At 38.8% G+C, this 25,183-nt stretch overlaps 1 protein-coding gene across 19 annotated transcripts in view; it reads left to right on the top strand.

Moving 5' to 3' along the window:
- The first annotated feature begins 2,666 nt into the window (after positions 1-2,666).
- baz2b (bromodomain adjacent to zinc finger domain 2B) overlaps positions 2,667-25,183 on the top strand; it is a 58,524-nt gene continuing 36,007 nt past the window's right edge. For 10 of the 19 annotated variants that reach the window (XM_087139597.1, XM_087139584.1, XM_087139594.1 and 7 more), the window contains exons 1-9: positions 2,668-3,179; positions 14,459-14,541; positions 14,759-14,998; positions 15,970-16,017; positions 18,526-18,684; positions 19,357-19,550; positions 20,684-20,983; positions 21,529-21,888; positions 23,728-24,081. In XM_087139597.1, coding sequence (XP_086995723.1) covers positions 14,460-14,541; positions 14,759-14,998; positions 15,970-16,017; positions 18,526-18,684; positions 19,357-19,550; positions 20,684-20,983; positions 21,529-21,888; positions 23,728-24,081 — 1,737 coding nt within the window. In that variant the 5' untranslated portion in view covers positions 2,668-3,179; position 14,459. Of the gene's footprint in view, positions 3,180-3,507; positions 3,966-14,458; positions 14,542-14,758; positions 14,999-15,969; positions 16,018-16,394; positions 17,777-18,525; positions 18,685-19,356; positions 19,551-20,683; positions 20,984-21,528; positions 21,889-23,727; positions 24,082-25,183 lie in introns of those variants that run through there. The other 9 variants (XM_087139590.1, XM_087139588.1, XM_087139595.1 and 6 more) reach the window with 8 other exon arrangements.

Raw genomic sequence — 25,183 nt, 5'->3', positions numbered from 1 at the left:
AGAAAAGAAAAGGAAAAAAGCAAAGTTAAAAAAGCACTTTTCAAAATTAGCACTTGACTTGAAAATCACAAAGAGCTCAAAATAAAAAATAAGGTTTTGTTTTCCAAAAAATAACAGGTAATTTAACTGATAATCACTACACTACGGTTTTTGAAATATCTTTTTTTTTCAACCAACTAAAACGTCATTTTTGCTCTTGTTAGCTTGATGTTCACTATTTAAAGTTGATAAACATAGGTTGGGCCAGGTATAAAAGTCCGACTTACAACAGCGACTTTTCTTCCCATATATTTATTATTGGGAATTCTATTTCTTTTTAACCCCTGCTAATTGTTCATATTAATTATATCTGAAAATCATGGGTACTAAGTTGTGATAAACATGAGCTTATTTTCTAAAATTGTTATGTGTTATGTCTTGCACATATTTTTTTTCACTCCTTGCTCATCCACGCCCTTAATTTTACTAATTTAATTCACCCCATATATAATCTGCTGATGATAAATGATTATGCGCACTGCTTGCGTTTCTGACCGTGTTCGAGCACTTGAATAATCAGGGTCGATCTTCAGAATAAGCAAACGCAATGATGAAACGTACATGAATTACTTTTTGTGGCCATCTGCACACCACATTGCGCAGTACATATAGCTTTCGCCGATCCGAGCGGGGAAGGCTCACTTAAATCCGTATTGTGGCCATTTCCCGAACCGAGTAGTCTTTGTTCTCAAATCGCGCCTACTTATGTTAGGGCACTATATAAGGCACCCCTGTTGCCCCATGGATGATGGTTTCTACCGGGCATTTGGCGAAGCCGCACATCAGTGAGCCACACAAAGGCAGAAACGGGCCTTTCAGACAAAAGAATTTCCCCCATATGCACGAACCGCACGTCCACTCGGAAAGTGAAGACATTGTGAAGCTAGCTAGCAGCCCAGGGGCCTATTTGGGATCGAGTAAATATACATTGATTGATGCACAGCAGAACAAAGACTTACCAACGAAATTCAAAACACAGGATGTGAAATATTAAGTATGTGATCTATCATAACGATCATACTCGATTCTAAAACAAAAGTAAATGACGTGTATTTTCACTTCATTTGAAAGCTAAGCAGTACAACACGAAGCACAAAATGTGAAAGAAAACTACATTGTGCAGTAGATAATCTGTCCAAGGGACAAACACACACCAAGTTACAATCCGATATGTGGATACGAAGTCAGCCAGCCTCTAGTTACGAGATTATTGCAAAAATAGCATTTTCTAATGTACTTTTACACTGAGTATGTTTCTATGAAGTTTCTTTTCAAATGGAAGCACATATAAGCAAATTCCTCAAAGATTTCCTAATTAAATATTATTATTTTAATCCCTACTGTAATATCCTGTATAGACATGCGTATGACTTGTATTCACAAATTTTGTAGTATTTTATTATTTAACGCTTGTTTTTTAAACATTTCCAACAACTTTGCATTCGTTATGACTAAAGTAACATCCGCAGCACCTGCGCGCTCCAACAAGTTCGCCACCATACTTTGCCACCCTTCGTTTCAGTACATTTATTTTCTTACAGTATGCTGCCAAAGAAGGCTTTGACATCACTCACAGGGAGGGGGCCTAGCTCCATCCCACGTCCCGTGCCTTTACCGTGAATCCCGGTGCCCCTGCCAATCGCAAAATATAATAAAGTTAACATATGTCCAGACTGGTTTTCGCCAACTTATTTGATTATTTTTCTTCTCTCTCTCTGTTCGATTTCTTTTTATAATATATATTTTTAGTTTACAGTAACGTGTTCCTACCCCAAAACTACGATACCCTAACCTCACTCTCCTCTTTAAATCAGCCTTCAGGGGCGAACTGTCAGTACTCAATCTTACAGGACGCTCGGGATCGAATGCACTGTAAGCGTTCCCTGGGTTTGTGTCGCAAACATTCATGAACTGCCAGTATACCGTCCTCAAACGGTGACGTCACTTTAAAACGTACATTAACTCGTTATCCAGCCCCAAGTTCCCACATCCGGCTCACCTAGTTGTTGGACACCCGGAATTCACTGGATCGAGTCCATGGATCATGCACAGACAGCTCGTCACAGCAGATAAAAACTTCAGTGGGAAATTTTCTAATGAAAATGTTGGAAGTTCACTGTTATCTATGACCCCCCCATAGTAACGACCCATGCATCACCCCCTCCCCAAATCAGTACCACCCCACCTCACCCGCCGGGCCTATCCTCCTCCTGGTCCTCTCGGTGATTTCATGAAAAAGCCTAATAGAAACATGACATCAGATTTATGATCAGGTAGATCATCGAAATAATTTAACTTTAATGTTAAACGTACCCCTACTGAATCAAAAAATCTCCGCCTTCACACAAAAAGGTATAAATCAAGTTTGAACTTGACACTGGCAGATTTACATGAGTTCACAAATTGATTGATTACACACATTTTCCACAAAAAAGGTATCATTTCCACTTCTGATCACGTTTACTGAGTGTTCTTTTCAACTGTTACGTAGTTTGAGTGCCGTTAGAATCCCTTGCCAGAAAACACTAGAAAAATCCAACCCGGCGAATTTCTCAGAGTGCCCCGAGCCGCACCTTTTCACGTAATCGCTGCCGCGAAACGGAGATAAAAACCACTCAATGAAAATAGCATTGACATGTACGCACGATCTATGTACGTACCCTTCACACATTGATGTGTGCATGCACGTTTTAACTCGATCAAAAATTATGAACCTAGCCAATTTTTAAACGGCCATTATACGAAAACCACGTTTCCAAACTCAACCAAACACCGTCAGGATACACAGCTATATATCCACGGTCACAACCCTGGGGCACAAAATCCGATGAAATTTATTTTAATACGGTTTTGGGGGTGAAAATTGTGGCCCGGTGCGGACTTGCAAGCTGATTTTTTCTGCGCGAGTGTCTTACATTCGCATTGTTTCATTTACAAGGTGCATTCCGTGACGTCACGCTGTACAAACCACATGCACTCGGCCCTCGTTACTCGTAATTCACCTTCCAAATCCTCAAATGTTCGTTTCTTTGGGATTCCCTAGACGCCGCACTTCTCACGGATTTTTACGGCTGTTTTCTCTGGAATTATTATCGCTGAAGCCAGCAGAGGACTTCGGTGGACTGTGGGCAGTAAATAGGGTGAGTTCTTCGCACTTATCTTCCATTTAATGCGGTCTATTTTGGGCTCAAATGAACGAATTCTTTTTGTTGTGTGTCAAGCGTCTGAGTGCGGATTTTCTTACTTTGTTCAAAATGCCCCCAAATGGATCCTGTCCGTAGTGGCCGCAAAATCATCGGCGTTTCCTGCTCTATCTCCTGTCGTTGGTTCCATTTTGGTACACGGGAGTATTACCAGAATATCAGCCAGTGTTTGGGTAACTGTGTGGGGGTGTATGACCCCATTTGGCCCCAATCTGGTGCTAATTTGAGCATTTTATTTGTACACTTTCCGTGGCAGAAATCCCCGGTTTGCAGTAACCGTGTAACGTGTTGACTGACCGCAAGCAACTATCTCGCCAAGGCCAATGCATTTTTTACCCAGGAATTAGACCGATTTTCCACCCTAAAATCCCAGATTTCAGTAGTTTAGATTACCCTGTGTGCATGTGTAGTGTATGTGTGTGCATAGGTTGACTGTGATTTGGGTCAGATGTGAGCGATTTTAGACCCGATTTGAAGCTTGATGCAACGATGAATTGACTGTATGTTAGCCGTTGGGCTGCAGTGAAGCCATCATGTTACGCGCAGCTGCCAGTCGCTCCATGCATAAATTGACTCCTCATTTATCCTTTTACCTATTTATACGAAACAACAAGGGCAAACAAAAATGGTCGCTGTTTCTTATCCGCTGTTACCGGTCGTCTTGTGATCATTTCCTCCTTAAAATCCATGCTATACCCGTCGCTGTATACAACATCGTAGTAGGTAAGTCTCAGCGTGTATGTTGAGTGTAGTTAGGGGGCATTGCACTGGCCATCCTCGGTACTTTGGACACATTTTCCCCGTCGTTTGTTTGACCTTCCGTGTGAAGCGTTTGATGAAAAATCTCTCGTTCTTTTTTTTTTTCATTGCAAAACCAGCACTTCGCGTCCATTATCCTTTTTAAGACCCTGTCTTGCCAGCATATTTTTGGGGTGTTTCGTGTTATTTTCCTGGAGTTTCAGTTCAGATTGATGACCGCATGTTCAGTGTAGTGTACTCACTGCGTGTGTGGGTGACTGGCGGTAGGTTGTCTGGCCAATTTTGCCGAAAAACAATCACTGGTATTTTCTTGTTCATTTCTTGCCATTAACACGATCGCATCGGTCTAATTTATTACCGCCGCAGTTAAGACACGAAAGGTCATTTTACTCGGGGGCGTCGGAGAAATATTCAGATTTGGCCAGTGTGGTGGATCCTTCTGTCGATTTAGGAGTAAGGGGGAATGTTAGTGCTCTCTGTGTTATTTGACTTGGATGAGCAAAACTTTTCTCACCTTTCGTTAGCGAAGTTCTCAGAAGATTTCTCTTCTGATTTTAATTGCAAATGGGACATGATGAAATAATTTTTGCTTGATACCCAAAAATGTAGATTACTTTGCTTTAACTTTTTATATTGTTTTTTTTAATTTATCGGTAGGTCATAACACTTTAATTAATGTGCTTTCACAGAATAAAGACCCAAGTTTTAGAAGTGATTGAAAGCTCGTCCTCATCAATTTTTATCAATTTCTGTTCTGATGTTAAATATGGTGAAACACTTTTCACTTTGTGGGGTGTTTATAACATGATAAATAATTACCTCTTCGATCTGACAAATGTTTGAAATGAAAACTTGATAAAAGTTGCAAATATTTTAGATGTTTTTATCTTAGTGTTGCAATATTTATTTCAGTATTTCCAGCCTCTCAGATTTTGTGACTGCATTTAGTTTGGTATCATTTCTGACGATACCGTTAAAAATATTTAGCATTGAGAGAATGCGCATGTAATTTGTACGTAATTTTCTGACAGTCATTCCTAAATATTGCAGAGTGCATATCCAAACTATCAAATGTAGCACATTATTATTTTTTTCAAGAATTCACACAGAAACATTTCTTCTTTTTTCACAAAGACATCATCCTGTTGTCATATTCATTTTTCACTCAATAAAAAGCGTTTGATGAGTTTCTCTCTTGACAGAAAAGAGTAACTCATTTTAATGTTACATGTTCTGCACAATTGTAACCTGCAGTCTTTCTTGTTAAGTAAAATGTAAATTTGTCTCTTTTGTTTTGTAGAAGAAAAATTCTCGTAGGAATTTATTAAAAGCCAGTGAAGTAAACAGCTGTCAAAGATGTTCAACTGATTAACTGGTGATACACAAAGTGTAGAATTACCGGTACATTTACAAATGAAAAAAAAATCACATGCACTGTACAAGAATATGATCACAGGACTGATAGCATACATGGAAATGGAATACAAGTTAACCTACATGTACACGTACATGTACAATATACCCTGTACGTACTGGTATGATCTAATTAGTGAAAAGCTTTTGAGTTCAATTTTTAGCTTCACTGTATTGTCCAACAAATATATGTAATTTATGCAAGATAATTCACGACAAAGCAAACACTGTGCTGGGTGTGTGTTCATGCCTTTGTTATTAACACTGCATGGGTAATTTATTTTGAACTGATTAATGCCGCTATGTACATGTACAATGAGTTGCATTCAAAGTGCGAATTTACATGTACTGACCAAATGAACGACATGGATGTAAATTCATTGATAGATTCCTGAGGTCTGAGTTGGAATTGACATGATGAAATTTGACATTGGCATGAAGGTCTGCTTAGAGCTACTGATGTAGCACTTTGAAGAGCTTGTTTAATTTTCTGAAACACAGATGTGTACCAGATATTAATTTGTCAAGGACAAACTTAAGCATAAATGTAATTGTTGATTGCAAGAATTGCCAGTTGTACTGGTGGTTTGGAGCAGATACGTATATGCACCTGTACACAGGTGCCAGTACGTTCTTCAATTTTGTGGATTGTCCTACATGTACATGTAGCTACAGTAATTAGTCAAAAGTTCTTCATTTTTTCAATGCAAGATAGAGTAAATGAAAACACTTTATATAGTTGTACCGTTGAAAATTAAGTCTTTTACAGGTGTATACATCAAAGTTGGGGCCAATTTACTTTTATTATAGATCTTTTGGTGCCTTAGAGCAGAAGTTGGAAACTTGTACACATTCATCTAGGGTTGGCAAAGTAGCCTGCATTATCCTGATTCAAACAAGTGAGGGCGCCATACTTGCAGGCAAAATTTGAGTGAAGGGTGTAATTATTGGAATGTGTTCCAGGATCTCAGCTAGAATGAATCAAAATTGCTCAAAATGTGATTTTCACAAAGGAACCAAATTTAAATGTACTGGTTGTCATTACTTGCATGTACATGTATACATACATGTATTGTTCTGCTGTACATCTATAGAAATACTTACAGTGTACAAATTGTACGTAGCGGTACAGTGTGAAGAGGAAAAACACCATTTAGTGGGGTTCAGTATGTATACTGTACCGGGACATGTACATGTACATTTACCATGTGTAGTCAATTCTTGTCTGAATTTGTCCTTTGTAATCAGCCTGTTTACTCCAGTTTAAATAAAGCTTTACTTTACAAAACTCTTATACATTTAGATTTCCATGATCATGATGATGGATGAATAACCTCACTCATATAAAGTAGCGGTATAGTGTACATGTAGTTTGTTTTGTACTTCTTACAAAACTTCTGAACTTCAGTCTTTTTTGCCAAACATGTGTGCAAGTACAGTAAAAGTGTATCTTGCAGTATAAAATTATTTTTTGTTGTACAAAGAGTGACTGTTGTCACCACCACATACTGCATGTCTAATATACCGTTACACAAAATTGTAGTTAAACATGAGGGAAATTTCATGCTGTTGTTTTTCAGTGTAAAAAAGCATGGATAGACAACGACAGTACATGTAGATTGTCCATTTGTATTGATTACCCAGTCTATCATTTGCAAAATACATTTACATGCAACAGATGGGCTTGTCAATGTCAGGGGTTTTTAATGTCATTCCCTGCATATCTTGTTTTTTTGAATATTTGTTCAGGCCTTTACTTGTACGTTTTTCTGTATTTACAAAAGCAGTGTTGGGTATTTGCAGGAAGGCAACAATATCCATGTATGAACACTGTGTGTGCACACTCAAAGCTTTGAATGAATGCAATATGCAGTCTTTGCTCTATGGTGTAACACAAAACCAGGGCCATGGTACAGTGTGTGCTGCATGCACTTTTAATGCTACCAAATTTACATGGCGGAGATCACCATTGATTTCATTGGATATAAACAGCTTCCACTGAACATGGCTGTCACATGCATGTACCTGTATGTGCACAGCACCATACTGTGTGAGCAGGGAAAGATTTGCATAATAAATATAACTCCAGCCATCTGACCTGTGAACAATAATATTTCTTTTGACAGCCTGTAAGCTGTCTCTGCTGCTCTTGTTTACATTTGATTGGCTACATGGCTGGTTGAGTAGTGGATGAAACCAGGCTTGATTCTAGAACTATCTGCCCATGCTGTAAAATGTTCTTTGTGTCCACTGAATAGTCTGTAATAGTGGAGCTCTTTAGTAAACCAATAACTTTCAGATTAGGCTGATTCATAGCCACTAGGTCTTTGTGTTGCAACCTTTGTCTACATGTAAATGTATACCCTAGGCCTACTACTATTCCACATGTCAGTCTTCTGATGCTCCAATCAATTTTCCTTATTTTTACACCTCATTTTTACGCCTTTCATGAATTATTTCCAGCAGTAGGCCATTTAATTTCAAGCATACATGTACATGAGGAAGAATGAATGACTTTTCTCACAAATACACATGTACTTCCCAACATCATGTTCTTTTCCCTCTAGTAGCTGTTTCTAACTTCTTCCTTGAGGTTGATTATTACATGTAATGTCTTTTTTTGATTGTACTCTGATTTTTACATCCCTAAGTTGTGTTGATACATCTACAGGTACTGGTACATGTAGAAAAAAAAGAACATGAATAGATTGAAGACTGAATGAGAGGTATTTAAATGTACTAAAACTCATGTACACTGTATATTCTTATACATACTTTTAAATACACAAATTAGTATCATTTACAATAATCCACACCCCTTTTGTTTATCCTTTGACCGTATTCTTTCTAGTATCACCACTTGTTTGAAAGGATTGGCAGACTTGAGGAGAATTAGTAAAAGTTCCTCCAGCCTGAGCATGTGGTGTCTTGATACTCAAGAATGTTCTTTCTTTTACCATGTTTACCATGTAAACAGCATATCTTTCTAAATGCTGGAAAAGAGTTTCTTTTTAATTTGAGAATACTATAGTACTGTACAGTACATGTACATGTACATGCACAGATGTACATTTATGGTGTTATTATTATTATTAATCATTTCTGGTACATGTAATGACACCAAGGATTCCTTAAAAGCCCCTTTGGCAAGGTCACATTCAATTACAAATAGACAGGTAATTTACCGGTAGACTTGATATTCCATAGACGACAAGGAATAGGATGTATTCTTTACCTGACGAAATCCAAGGAGGTCTACCATAAGCTGCTGCACCAGTATATTTTTACACTGTACATGTGTTTGACGGAGCTTTTCCTCAGGTTAAACTCCTCTCTAGGATAATTGATATTGGGAAAATTGTTAAAAAAATAATGGGATTTTAGGTAAAAGATTTAAGTTTTACTGAAGAATCACTTAAGTTGGGACAATGAGTTTATGGTACAATGTTATGAGGCTTTTAATGGGGTGAAGGTTGGATAGGTGGAATTACGTAGGCCTGAGCAGTTAAAATACTGAACGTGTCACATAAATAATGTACATGTACGTAAAGTACATGTACATTGTACTCACTTTATGCAGGCCTACACGTATGTGTATACATGTACATGTACATGTATGTGTAGATGAGCAAGGAGCATACACGTACATTTACATGTACACCTGTTGTTTTTTCAGTACAGTTTCAGTTATGAGTCATACCAGCATATGATCAAAGTCATTGACTTTGTTAAAGTACACTGAAGACGATGAATAACATGACTATCTGTCCACTGAATTGCTTTTGCAGTTCAATTTTTTGACCAACTGGTTGGCCATTTGCCGTGGGGGTGGGCTTCCTGTTACTTAATGGAATAATCCCTAGAAGAGACAAATGACCTCAGATAGGATAGACATATGGTGTTCTGACATCCTACTCTATCCTTCTTGCTTAGTGTTTTAAGTGCTCTGAAAATACATGTACTCATTTCATGTGTACTGCTTTAGTACAATCAGTTTCACTGTCGTTTTCAGATTTGAGTCTTTTCTCTTGCATATTGCTGAGGAAGATGTAATTCTTCACTTATTGATGTAACCAAGGAATTATCTGTGTTTTCATTCTTGGTTTCTGCATACTTGTGCACGTACCTGGTACATGTACTGTATCGGTATGTCCAAATGTAAACTTTTCTTTATGTTTTGTGACCAGGAATAAAAGCCAAAGATAAGTTGTTGTTTTTTTTTCAAAATTTGCTGGTTCATGTACATCAAGTACAGTACAGTCCCATTTGCCAGTACATGTGCATGTACATGTATCTGCCTGATCACCCCGTTTATAGAAAACATATTCAAGTGTCTGGGGAACATTACTCTCTTGGCAATGACATCAGTGGCGTTGGATTTTACTATTGTTTGGGTTACACGAACAAAGGGAAAAAACTGGTTACCATACTGGTACAAGGAAATGCTTGAAAGGATATACCGTACCTGAGACATTTGTACGGTCACATGATGATCTTTTAGTAGCCTGTCATGGAAGTTATGTGAAATATACGGTATGCCCTATACACTATACGCTATAGCTATAGCTGTACGCTACAGCTGTGTATGATAAATTACAGTGACATCAATAAAGTGTCTGACAAATAAAAAATTAATAAGTTATTGGTGTGGTACCCGGTAACTTTTTGCCCTGTAACTTTGCTTCAGTTGTAAAGTTTAACGGAGTGTACCGGTACATTTGTACACATGTACAGTGCTACAAGTACAGTACATACAGTAACATACATCGTTTAGACTTATGACTTGTCATTAAATGGTTGGTAACTTCTTGGATTTCTTTTAGGATTCATTGAATTGTTCTTGTATCCTACAAGAAATAAAGAACCAGTAAGCATAAATGTAGTTGAAAATTTTAGTTACTCCCTGTTATCTTGATTGTTGTTGAATGAAACATGTACACTGTAGGCCTACAATGTTCTGAAATACCCGGTAGTCTTCGTTTGTATTCTGTACAGTTGTCACATCATGCGTATTGTTTAAATTCACATTGAAATGCATTAAGGAGTTCAAGAGGAAAAATGATGAGCTTGACAAAAAGGAAGGAAATTATGGAAATAAATTAATGGAGGGATTCCTGTAACGTTTATGAGATTGTAAAGGAAAGTTCTCGCTTGAGGTCAAGGGTAAAGAAGAGAGGCTTGTCTTACTAGTCTGCTAGTGCGTCACTGAGATGTACATGTATCAAATGGCATCATTTTTGAAGGATGAAATAGCTGAATTTCATTGCTGAACAAATTATCAACATCCTGGGGTTAAAAGTTTTGAGAAAAGACTGACAGGATTAAGGTTGAATTATGCAGAAGGGATTCAGTCTGTTTTTAACTCTTCCGCTTTTGGCTGCCTTATTGTAAAGAGAAATCTAGTTTTTGGATCATAATTGCAGTAAAACACCACTTCCGTGTGACATTTAATGTTAGTCTAAGACGTCCTTTAAATAACTTTGCACAAAGTGCTGTTTTTAAAATCAGAAGAAATGCTAGCCACGTACATACATGTACATGTATATATGTACAGTACATTACAGGTTGAGGTACATGTACAGTACATGTACGGTAGGTCTCAACTGTACTAATAATGACATTGAAAAGGTATCATTAGATATCCTTTTAGATCAATCATAAGTATGTAATTAGCTGAGTATGAAGACAAGACAAATGAGTAGGATTTCTGTTGGATTAGCCTCAAACTTGTAATTATCATGCCTTCTTCATGTACATGTACCGGTACATGTATCATCTTGCCTTGCTCATGGCTTTGAAGCCATACATGTGTATCAAAATTGTAACTCCCTTATTACATATGTGTGAGCTAAGATGATTACAAATCTTTGTAGATTGCTGATTGGAAGGATAAAGACATGCAAATGTATACATGTGTACATTGTATACCGGTACATGTACATGTATACTGTACATGAACACGTTTTAGTTTACAGAAGTACTGTAGTGACCAGTGCATCAGGACTTTTGCCTACTTTCAATCTACATAAACGTATGTATGTAAATGTATGTACATGTATGTTGTACTTTGTACATGTACCAAATCAAGTAAATGAACAGGTCTGATGTGGACCTTACATTATGTGCACATACACAAACATGTACCGTACCCGGTACATGATGTACACACATGTACATGCAGGCATTGTGAACTTCTCATCTTGTCCATAAAAACAAGAAATGAGTGGCTGTGGCCACTTTAGAGTTGACAACCTCTAAAGAAGTACATTGTAGGAACCCTCAACATTTGCCACTTGTATGGTGTCCATTTTCATCATGATATATTAAAGTAAGTGATACGAATATGTACAGGTATAATGTAGGCCTACATCAAAACAAAGAGCTCAAATTACTCTTTCCAATACAACCTAAAAATCAAAAGTGGCTAAGGCAATTTCGGACTCTTTTTCACAGAGCAGGTTGTACCGGTACATGTAAGTACCAGCAGACCAGTGTGTAGCATGATGGGGTTTTTTTTTGTCCATGTTTCACCCTGCCATACTGGTATGGAATCAATCTGTGCTACCAGACCTTGCATTCTACCGGTATTTCATTATCCACCTCCAGAGTTTTTCCACTCTAATTTGATTTTCTTCAGAAGAATTATAACTTTGATATTAAACAGTTGAGATACATGTACTGATACAATCGCTTTTGTACATTTTCCAACAATTCTTCATCAAATGCCTGATCAGGTTGTGACTTTAAATCTTGAGAATAATCGTGGATGCTGTGCAGATGGTACACATGTGGTGAGGTTTGCCTGCTCATTCTTGCAGCAAACGCACTACAACAAATTGGACAAATATTTTAAATTGTTTCAAGTTTATGTTTAAAAATGGCTTAACAGAAAGTGATATCTTTTTGCAGCTCATGCAAAATGGTTGTTCTGGCAAACAGAAATCATAGTTTAATCACAAGTTGAAAAGTACACTGTATAATATTACTAGGTTTTGAAATTAGTCACATCCATTGTGATGTCAAAATGAACTAAACATTGTGAAACAAACATGATGCTTGGTTGTTCTCAACCCTGTTCTGACCAAAAAGGTTAAAAAAAGATTCCCACAAGTCCATGGTCATTACTACAATTGACTACAATATTCAAACAACTGAACTGAAGTTTTGAAACTTAGTGATTTCATTGAGAGTGTGCATTTGACACCAGTGTGCATGTTGACATACCGGTGTGCTAGTGTACAGACCAATTGACATTCTAGTGTACATGTGCTTGCCGACTCATGAAGAAAGGTTACTCTATTTTTAACAGAGACACCCCCCCCGCTGAAAAAAGCCAGCATAATTTATTGATGAAGACAATCTTGATATGACCACGGTATTGACTAGATATCATAGAGATGTTGGGAGAAGTGAAGCATTGTAAATTACACTGTATAACAGATTCAAATTGCCATCACTGGGGGGGGGAACCTTTTTTCCCAGCTGTTTACCAACTCATTAGGGGCGCCATGGGCATATGGCATTTAAGTCATGTTCATTATGATTGCTTGCAATTGTTGCTAGAAAAACATATAAGATGTATAATTCGGTACAAGTACACAGTGCTGGTTGCCATCCATTGGTCATAACTTGAAAAGGCATAATCTGGCTTGTCTCTCCTTCCTGCAATAGAATGGTGCATGTGCAGAGACCATGCCATATGAAATTTTGTTTTAGGATTGATGATTTACGTACATACATGTACTGAAGAAAGGGTTTGAAGATTATAATCATAAAATCTTTTTTAAAGCAGCATTTTGATGTGTGACTCTAGAGTAACCACAATTTGTCCATTTCATTATAGTTTTTTTAAGAAGTAGATGTACATGTACATGTACATGTAGTTTGGATGAGGTACATGTACATGTAGTTTGGATGAGGTACATGTACATGTGGTTTGGATGAGGTACATGTACATGTGGTTTGGATGAGGTACATGTACATGTGGTTTGGATGAGGTACATGTACATGTAGTTTGGATGAGGTACATGTAAATGTAGTTTGGATGAGATACATGTACATGTGGTTTGGATGAGGTACATGTACATGTGGTTTGGATGAGGTACATGTACATGTGGTTTGGATGAGATACATGTACATGTACATGTGGTTTGGATGAGGTACATGTACATGTGGTTTGGATGAGGTACATGTACATGTACATATGGTTTGGATGAGGTACATGTACATATGGTTTGGATGAGGTACATGTACATATGGTTTGGATGAGGTACATGTACATGTGGTTTGGATGAGGTACATGTACATGTGTTTGGATGAGGTACATGTACATGTAGTTTGGATGAGGTACATGTACATGTGGTTTGGATGAGGTACATGTACATATGGTTTGGATGAGGTACATGTACATGTGGTTTGGATGAGGTACATGTACATATGGTTTGGATGAGGTACATGTACATGTGGTTTGGATGAGGTACATGTACATGTGGTTTGGATGAGGTACATGTACATGTGGCTTGGATGAGGTACATGTACATACAACTTGGGCCTGTACATTATTTATTTCCCTAGGCTCCTCATACATTTACTGATAGTTATGGGTGTTTATGTTCATGTAGATTGCTTTGCTTCTAACTTTAATTTACATGTACCGGTACATAAACATTGACATTAGAAAGGATTTAAAACTCAAGAGAACTCCATTAAATTTCTGTTTTCATTGTCACTGATTGTAGTGGAGAGTCTACATGTACGTGTTCAGTACAGTACATACATGTATATGAAGAAATGAAAAAATTGAGTCTACCAAGTGTATTAAGCAAGATTCTGTGAATGCCATATTTATTTGACGAGAGAAAAAAACCACTGCATACTGAATAGTCCTTTCAATCAACAATTGAAAGAAAGACTGCAATTGCAATGCATGTACCGCTATGCCGGGTATCTTCCTTATCATGAAATGTACATCTTGAAGAAATATCTAGGTTCTTAAGTTACCGGTGACCTCTGATGATGCACGTTTGTTTCCTTTTGTTCACCAGGATGGAGCAGGGAGAAGGCTCCTCTCAGAAAAGTCCTGTGGGATCCCTCAGTAGTAGCTTCTTTGACACATCACACCAAATCAGTGAGTACATTGGGAACTGGTTGATGGTGCCTCGCACATTTTACATGTATGAAGGGATTATTCACAGTTAGGGTCTCCAAAAATGACTCAAAGCAAGGTTACTTCCAACCAGTGGCCAGGGATTGATTGAAATGTACAAGAAGTGGCTGAATTACCGTAATACATGTAATCTTATGTTACATGTATCACATTAAATCTTTTCTTGTTTTCTTTGCAGGTCAGCCTCTGTATTCTCAACCCTCAACCAGCCACGATTCCTTCCCCCTCATCTCCCACGTTCCTAGTGCCTTTTCCATGTTTGGTCACAATGCCTACTCTGCTGCAGCAGCTGCTGCTGCAGGGCGACCCCTGGGGTCAGAGTTTGGAGGTCTTGGGTCATTGGTTTCAGAGAGTTTGAGCAGTCCGTTACGATCGCCGACTGCTATATCCACTCATAGTCCCATCAGTCCATCTACAGGTGAGAACATGTACAATTTCTGCCCTTCACAAAAACTTTGTAATGGTTGTGCCGGTAGATTTATAGCTTTTGTTGAATATCGAAATTCTACAGTTTCAGGTCCCACACTTCAGCAAAGTGTAATGTTTCTGTACCCTATACGTTTCGATTTTCTATTAGAAATATCGACTACAGCCAATTAAAGTTTAAGAATCTGATTTATATTTGTTGCCAGTTCAAAAATATTTACTTGGTCCATCCTCGGCCACCATACTTTTGTAAGTAACCTACATGTACCGTTACGTACACATGTACACCCATGTACTTTACGATGATAACATACTGGTACATGTACATGTACCATAGTATTGGACAGAGAAAACCATACATGTACGCTGTTTGTACATGTACATGGCATTACAAAGTCATCTAGAAGATTTCACTGCTGATATTCCTGGGGTTGGAAAAGAAACTGGAAATTTTTGTCCTTTCTTAATCAAGGCATTGTTAGGCAATGGAGACAATTTCTTTGTTTGTATTTGACAAACTACCTGAAATTTGGAAGATTCTTTTGAAGCTTTATGAACAAGCTGACCTGTTGGTATGTCGTGGCATAAGTGCATGTATGTGTACATATACACATGTACATGTACTCAGCAATAGACCTTTTCATAACGTCATTCTTTGTACATGTGCAGTGTATATGATTGAGGGTAGTTGATGCCCTTTGTGTTGTGTGACATGGTGGCTGTATGACACTGGTTGATAGGTTGACTCATCGAATTTTGAGAATCCATGTGTGCTTTCAGTACTCTAGAAGATGACAATGTTCATGTACATTACACAATTGGAGAACAGTTGGGATAAAATTGTCTATTACTGAGCAGGTACATGAACAAAAATAAGAACACTTACTAGTATGGATCAAACAATATTTTGTTTACTAATCCATTCTTCTATTGTTTTGTTTTCATGCTTCATTTACTCCCTAGGGTGGTCTTTTGAGGCCAGCGCTCAGTTGTTTAGTCTGGCAGCATTAGGTGATTACAACACTTTGATCCAATATAAATGTCTTCCTCCTCCATCTTAAGTTTTTGTGCTGTCGCTTTGTGAAATGATTTTATTTTGGTTTGTAGCGTGTAGTTGGTGTGCTGCTCCTGGCATCCTGTCGTGTCATTGGTGGACATCTTGAAATCTGACATCTACTAGTCGCACCGGTACATGTACATGTAGTTGACTGTATTTGAGATGGCATTAGTAGACATGAAGGGGACTACATGTACATGTAGTATATAAATTAGAAAAGGAAAATGTTGTCAGGAAAGAAGAATGAAAGTCATGATTTGTTTACTTAGAATTTACATGTAGATTGATGAAGACTGAGGATGCTGACAGAAGTATACCCTAAATATTACAGTGCAGTGTGCATATACATGTACATTGTTTCTGTTATTTACAGTGTACATGTACGTGTACATTTCAAAGCACTTTTGAAGTTTCGATATGAAATCGTTGACAGGTAATTAAAAACTTGATTTCTTCTTAGTCAAGATTCTACATCATACCAGTAATTATACAGTTCTTTCTTCAGCTGACTTAAAGTAATAATACATGTGCTTACAGTTTATGGTACTGGTACTTTACAAATACTTACAAAATGTAATTCAGAGTAATTCAGTTGCCAATTTCATATGGACTAAAAGTTTTATATCAAGCCAGCAATGAAGTTGAAGTGACACCAGGCTGAACCTGACTCCTCATCAATCATGTACTGATGAGGTTTTTAATTAAATGATATTATGATTGACTGTTGAATTTCTGTTTTGCCGGGTTTTGTTTTGGTACTTGAGTCAGTTTTAGGCTACATTTTGTGGCCTATTAGTGTTTTCTTTTCTTAGTATTGTACATGTATATGTTTAGATACCATACGTTATTCCGAGTCACGCACTCAAGCGTGTCATTCACCATGTGGTCCTCTTGAATCGTTCCTTGTAGATTTCTTTGTGAGACTTTGCATGTGTCACAGTGCTGGATAGTCTACAGTGCATGCCTGCCGCTTGCTAGCCAACTTGCTTTAGAGATGATTTTCTTTTGCCGTGTTGTTAACTTTTTGTCTGTGTATGTCCATGCAGATCACTTTGCAAAATGGTAATTGTGAGGTAAATGATTCTGTTGGAGTTCTCGTGATGTCATAAAGATGTTTGTGAGTGTTTGAAACAGTGCAGTGGCCTGGGAAAGTGCAGGGCCATTGATAGCATGCTCTGAAAATAGCCTCTTAGTTGGCAAGCAGTTAACCATCATGATACAGGTGTACCATGTACTGCTCATTGTACACCTGTAATGCCATTTACATATGTTCGCGACATTTGAACTTTTACAGTTTTTATGGCATAAGCACATGTATGTACATTGTACAGTGTACATACATGTATGTACATTGTGTGTGCCCTGTTCCCCGTACATGTGCGTTGATATGGTACTTTTTCAATGGCTGTGTTTGTTTCACACACATCTGGATCACAATCTGCAATCCATCGCTGGTTTATGGATGCCAAACATTGCCAAAACTCACCCATATGGACACCAAAACTCACCCAATGGATGGTACGAACCAGTGTTGGAATCACTGATTGTGATGCAGATCCATGAGAAACAAACAGACCCCATACAATGTACATGGAGCTCCATGATCTGATCTACATGTACATGTACATGTACCCACATTCATGTATGTAAGTACATGTACGTACAGAAGTGCATGTGTACATACATCTGCAGATACATACCGGTACATGTTGGGTAAGTAGGAGTTATTGTACATGTACTCTAAGTAAAGCTGCATTGAGTAGGCCTACAATTCATTGTACACACATGTACATGTGCACTGACTCTACTCCATGTGGGAATCTGTAGTCGACATGCCGTACTGTGTATTACTGGTCAAGTGAGCACATTTTGCACGGTTAGCCATTCATTTGCATACAAGTAGCGGTACTTTGCAACATTGTACAATGTACATGTACATGTACCGGTCCGGATACACATTTGGCGTCTAGCTGTTTTGTTTGGACATGTATGACGTACATGTATCGGTAGCAGTGATTGAAAACTTATCATGCACGGTTAGTTCTTTTCTAAGTACACGTATTTACCTTTCCAAATGTTGTACAATGTACATTGTACATGTACATGTTTGTTATCGTGCCCATTAAGATAAATGCATGTATTGTACGTTTGTCATGGTTGTACAAGGAGCTGTTGAAAATTCTGTTAAACACTTTCATAGTAAATACAAAATCTTGGGGTGGTTAGTTAACAACCTTTAGATTTGTGTATCCTTGGCTTCTGGAAGCGTCACAGTTGGTTTATTTTTTAGGGAGACAAGATTCTGGTGAATCCTCCTCTGATGTTCCAATACATGTACATGTACCTGTATGTAAATTGACTACAAACAAGATTAAATAATCCAAATGTCACCAGTTACAAGTCTGAATGCTAAAGATTTGACTGATTTTCTCTGTTTTGGGCCTTTCTTTATCTTTATCAAGGTGGTAGTCCGTGGTGGCAGCAATCACACAGTTTAGGTGCACTTGGCCATGATTACTACTCCCACAGTCTTGGTTTGTCAACTACCTTTGGACATGGTACCAGTGCAGATAAAGAGGCCAGTGTTGCTGGCTTTGATTCACTCTTTAAGAGTCAGAAAAGTAAGTAGTGTGGAGAGAGAAACTACATGTGCATGTAAAAGAGTCTTAGTTTGTATTGACGCAGCTGCATACCAGTACACATACAGTACATGTACATGTGGTTCATGGGAATATATCGGAAAGGTGGTTTGGTCCATTACAGATCATCTTCATTTGGACCACTTAGATAATGCATGTAGTTAAAATGATAGACAATATTTAGAAAACTTTTTGGAAGGACCATTCTGCTCTCCTCACCTACTAGTACATGTATGTGCTGAGAAAGTAAAACACACACAAAAAACTACAAACTGATGCCCTTAAGTGTCATCATTATTAGCAAAGAAATCTTTGATCACACCTTTATCTGCCCCGAGGGGAACAAAAGAGGGCGTGATTTTTGGTACGGCATAGGCGCGCCATGAGGCATGCAAGTACATGTATGCGTATTTGATGCAGAGCACGCTGAGTACTTGGAACTAATTTATTTTGGCATGTACATGTATGGTCTTTGCGTACACGTTGAACGTGTTCAAGAACCCACTTGTAACCACCTGTCTTTCTTTCGCCGATTGGGGGTGCACTTCAGCTCAGGGCAGATTGGCATAGTCACCAAGATCCAATCTTATCCTTAGATGCATAATGATTAATTATTTATATCAATCTACATGTACATGTACCCTTTGAATCTAGCTCCCAAGACAAATGTGTCTGGCACTGGAGCCGTGAGACGAGGTACTGGTCGTCGGGGAAGACCTCGGAAGACAGATCGTCCCAATCCACTAAGGGTTCCCTTACTGAGTCAAACACCAACCCTTGTACCTAGCCATCAACCCGCTCCACTGACTACTCCCAAGGAAGCAGTGTCTGTCATCAAAGAAGTACCGGTGGGTGTGAATTGACCAATGGACTGATTTGATTGATGACTGATAGGCTGATTGATCAATCAGTCAAGTACATGTACTGTAGAATATGTAAGGCTTTTTTGTTAAGATGGGATGGAAAACTTGGAGTTTGATGTGTTGGAATCAGCACACACACACACAAAGGAAAGTTGAGCTCTGCTTTGACAGTTGCATGTACCTTCATTAATGAGGGATATTTTAGGGACATTTTTCCAAGCTTTTTCAATCAAATATGCCTTAAATTCTGAAAACTGAGTCGTAAAACATCTGTTGCCATTTATGATCGGTCTGTTGTCTGCTTAGCCACTATGGGACAAGCCTCTTGCGTGGTAGACCGCAGATGTGTAATAAATACATGTACATGTATAATGTCATGTCCATGTTTTGTTTTAACGACACACTTTGGAGGGACAAAGTTATAGAACATGGGATTAGACAGTAAACACATAAAGGTGACATTACAAAATAAAATGAGTTCAGACCATTACTGTATAATAAAATCTAAGTTTTTATGACAAAAGTGCTTGGAAAGTAATGGGCTGAATAATTCTCAAGTACTTCTTGCCCTAAAATCTAATTTCCACAAACTGGCACTGTCAATAGTCGTAAATTTATTTTGTATTCTTGCCTTTGTGCATTGATCATCAAATGTCCATGTTGTCTAGCCTTGTTCTTTCCTAACTACATGTTTTTTTTCTGAAGTTTCTCTTTTGCAAAAGGGTAACAGAAATTAGGGGTCCATTTATTCGTGTCCCTGTTAAATCTGACATGTGATTTTGTAAGTTGAGAACACATTTTCTAGTTTCCAAGAGTGATGGATTAATGCCAGTTACCTGCCAAACAAATAGTAATGGTTTGAAATCAATTCTGATGATATTTCCCTGTCAAACCACAAAGGTCAGATGTAACAAGGACGTGAAAAAGTCACACTATTGAACCCCTAATTTCTGGAATTACCCCAAAAGCAAGGCCTGACAGTTGGTCCCTCTTCCTGAAGTTGTCTTGAGGTGCCTATGTTCTTATCAACTGCAACATGTATTGCATATATCCAGTTTCATCAGTTGCCTGTTGAAATGATCTTGAGATTTTTATTTCCTATTCATTTGTTACCACAGAAACTTAGCATCAAGGTGTCCACTCCCAGCCCCTCTTTATCATCACCCAGACAACGTTCCTCCAAATCCCCTTCCCCAAGAACAAGCTTACCATCAAGTTCCCCAGCTTTGTCCCCTCAGAAGAAGAAAAGTTCATCTGCCTCATCAAAGGACCCTGGCAAGCAAGGAAGTAGCGACAGTAGTGACAACGGTTTGAGCTCAGGAGATTCTGACAGCAACATGTCAGAGGTTAGCAGTGGAGATTCTGGGAGTGATTCTGATCAGTACAGTGATGAGAAGGAGATGGCAGAAATCATGCAGGTAGGAACAACTTGGATCAAGTCTGCATTTTTATTGAGTTCTTCTTGCATAAGCATGGAGGTTTTTAGCTGTTCATACTCCTTTGGCCTACTTGCGTCAACAATGACTTGAATGGAGTCTAACCTCTTGAAGCTTGTATCATTTTGTCAATTCATTGACTTTAATGTGAACAGTTCTTTTTTCTCCAAACCATATACACGTATTTCTCCAAATGAGTCATGTGCCACTTTCCAAATCATTACTGGCATGTAATATGAAATCAAATACTGTTTTATGGAATGTGGAATGCAACTCACATTAACAGTTTGCTTATTTTTAATGAAAAATAACTTGAAATATTTCGAAGTGTGTGAAAGTCACATTAAGGAGACTGTTTACACACTTTGTTAGGATTGTCAGGTATGTAAACATTAAAACACCTAACGTACATGTGCATGTAGATGTAAAGGGCCTTGGTAAGCACAGGTTAAGTTGTTTTGAATGTTTAAAGGTTTCCAGGCAGGAAGTACCGGTACATGTACTGTTTCATTGTTTCTAAATGACAGGCTAAGAAAGAATTGGAAGCCCGTCAAAAACTGCTTCTTGAGCAACAAAAGAGCATCCGAGAGAAGCAACAGAGTTCCTTGAACCGCAAACAGAAGGCTGGCTTACTCTCACCTAAGGAAGGACAAAAGAGCAGTGCTTCTAATGAACAGCGTTCTGAAAAGAAACATCACCATCGTCATGGCGACCAGCATCGTCATCACCATCATCACCACAGGAAGAGCGGACAGGAGGTCACTACTGAGTCACTTACTAATGATCTCAACATCACCACATCTACCACCCCTTCTCTCACTCCTATCACCACCTCATCTGACGGCACTGATCATTGCACTACTAACACATTGCAGGAGGCTTTTGAGGTGATGGGAATTCTTGTTGCATCGGTTCACTCCCCTTAAAAATGGTTCATACTTGACAGGAAAGTCAGGGTGTTGCATCAGTTCACCCCCTTAAAAACCGTTTTTACTTCACAGGAAAGTCAGGGTGTTGCAGATTTTTTTTTCTTATGATGCACAAGTACGGGACTAAAGTTGAATGCATATCAGCACAAGCAAATTTTGCTGGGGTGATTTGTGATGTGAAATTTGTTTTACATTGGCATTTTTGTTAAGTATGAACCAGCACTGAAGTCAGCCAAGTGAAACAGAAATGATCACATTAGTTTAGAAAGGAAAAGAAACAAAGTTTGTTCAATGTTGGAAGGTTGTACATGTACGCCTGGTTTTGTGTATCAAATGTATGTTGAAGTCTCAAGATTCAAGATATCATTGATGATGGGTGGTTGTCTGAACAAACTACAAGTGAAAACTTCTCTACCTATAATTATAATCAGTGAAAAAATCATTTCCTGTTTCATGTTTTTGCTTTTAATGACTCTTTTTTATGCTTTTGTACGTGGCCATAGTTTTTGATTTGTGCTTTGCTTAATACTGTAAATGCTGCCCAAGGTTTTGGATTTATTGGTGGCTTTGTCTGTGCACTAGATATGTAAAATTATCTGGTTGAGGAAAAAAAAATCACCTACATGTACTTTGTACATGTACAGCACAACTCCAGTGGCAAAGCATTTGAGAGATTATTCTTTTGAGCCTTCTTTACTTTTTTATTAATTTCTGAAAATTTTCCAGCCTTTTATCTCTCGTGATTGGGCGTAATAACAATTTTAGTTTATGAAACTGGCTATCAACACATTTCATTTTGTTTATTGAACCACACATATAACTCATGCATTTAAATTTAAGATTAAGTACATATATTTCTACTAACATGAGAAAGGCTAACATGTTTAATCTGTGTGAAGGACACCCTTTACTGTGGGTCATCATGCCTTCCATGTTCATTGCTTGGGAGATTTTGAAAGTTTTGCCCCTACTACAAAGTCAATATCAAGACACATACGTGTATAGTTTTGTCTTTATGGGGAAGGACAATATTCTCCTTAGGTAGTTCAGCAAAACACAAAGTATAAAATGTGTACGTGTGTGGTTTCAAAACCGAACTGTCCTAGACCTAGCATTACTCAACACTCATTGTGTTACCGCTAGATAGAAGCCCTTTCTGCACTTTGTATTATCATACTAAAATATCCTAACTTGACTTAGGGGACATCAGTCTTACTACTGGGAATGAAACCACATACCCGGTACATATGCATTTATATTGCATTGTCACAGTGACAGGTATCTGTGTACATGCATGATGACAAGATTCTGATAAATTTGTTCTGGTCAAACAAAAAATGAGACTGTTCCAATATGACTGTCTTGTTGAATAGTAATCCTTTTGAAATGTACTTTGATAAACTCTCCAGACATGGTATATTTTCCACAGCCATATGAATGTTCTTGTACATGCCATCTCATGGCTATGCATTATATCCAGCCCTCTTATGCTTTCTTTGCTATTTTCAAGGCACTTTTTTACGTCACTGAGTGTTGATGTAGTAGGTGTCCTTTGGATGGTGTGACATAACGTACATTTTGTACAATATAATGAGTCTTGGCAGTGACCATTAATTGCGCTGATAGTTTACTGCTGGGTGTATTTACACTGTAGGCTACACTACACTTTGTGCACCCATAGTTTGCAGTGAAGTGATTCAGTATTGGACTAAAGTTCGTGCTTACCAAGTTTGAACATGGAAAATTATGGTATGAAAAAGCAGCTCATCGGAAGTAATTTGTTTTTATTCTGTGCAGCGGAAACAACCTAAAGATGCAGTTTTGACTGAGAAAGAGCTACAGGAGCAGCTGTTACGAGAACAAGAACAGAAGCGACGAGCTGAGCAACTGACGCTGCAGTTTGAGCAACAAATCAAAGAACAGCAACAGCAACTACGGATGCAGAAGAGAGCACAAGCTGAACGAGAGAAACTCCTCTTGGCTGAGAAGGCAAGACTGGAGAGAGGTCAGACCTCATCCACTGGAGGAAGAGAACGCAAACCAGGCAGGCCAAGGAAAGAGAACAGAGAAGAAACCACCAGAGGAGGAAAGATGAAGGGTAAAGGCAGGGCAGAGAAGAGACAAAAGACAGCAAGGAATCTAGAATTACAGGTGAGGATGGGGAGTGAGGGTGGGGTAAGGGTGGGAAGGGGACTGAGGGTGGGGAGTGAGATGAGAGGGTAAGGGTAGGGGGTGAGGGTGGGGAGTGAGGGTGGAGGGTGAGGGTTGGGGGTGGAAAGTGAGGGTTGGGGGTGGAAAGTGAGGGTTGGGGTGGAAAGTGAGGGTTGGGGTGGAAAGTGAGGGTTGGGGTGGAAAGTGAGGGTTGGGGTGGAAAGTGAGGGTTGGGGGTGGAAAGTGAGGGTTGGGGGTGGAAAGTGAGGGTTGGGGTGGAAAGTGAGGGTTGGGGTGGAAAGTGAGGGTTGGGGTGGAAAGTGAGGGTTGGGGGTGGAAAGTGAGGGTTGGGGTGGAAAGTGAGGGTTGGGGTGGAAAGTGAGGGTTGGGGTGGAAAGTGAGGGTTGGGGGTGGAAAGTGAGGGTTGGGGTGGAAAGTGAGGGTTGGGGTGGAAAGTGAGGGTTGGGGTGGAAAGTGAGGGTTGGGGGTGGAAAGTGAGGGTTGGGGGTGGAAAGTGAGGGTTGGGGGTGGAAAGTGAGGGTGGGGGTGAGGGTGGAGGGTGGGGATGAGGGGGATGAGAGTGGTTTTGGAGGAGTTGGTCACTTTTTCCTCCTGTGAAATTACTACTGGTCCACTACTTGGAGTTTGAGGGTGTAGGGTGAAATTGCTTACATATAGGTGTTGATTGTGGCTGGTCCTTTAATGAGCCCTACGTGTATTTTTTTCAGAATGACTTTCATTGGCAACCAAAGCTTCAGTCTTTCTTGTTTTTGATGGGGTTGTGGGCATAGTGTTGAAAATATGCCAATCGGGTAGTTTGCGAATAACACAGCAGGTGTGTGATTTCCTGGGTTATTTTGAACCCATTGTGATTTGTTTTAGGTTTATTCATTCAGGTTTGCTACTTTTCTGGCCTTTTGAACATCCCCGCATCTCACCTCTGACATACCCATGATGATTTGAGCCATAATTTGTAATTCTGTGGCCTCAATATCAGCACTTTCAACAGTGTTAGCCTTCTCTTTAGATTAAATTCAAAGGAATTCTAATCAAACTTTCAAACTCTTTCTGGATGTGCATATCTACATGTATCTACCACAAA

The sequence above is a fragment of the Acanthaster planci genome, linkage group LG08 (assembly GCF_054643075.1).
Source record: "Acanthaster planci isolate LZ-2023a linkage group LG08, COTS_SCS, whole genome shotgun sequence".
NCBI classification, from domain to species: Eukaryota; Metazoa; Echinodermata; class Asteroidea; order Valvatida; family Acanthasteridae; genus Acanthaster; species Acanthaster planci.
Note: the sequence above shows the minus strand (reverse complement) of the source record. Positions and strands in the feature narration are given on the sequence as shown.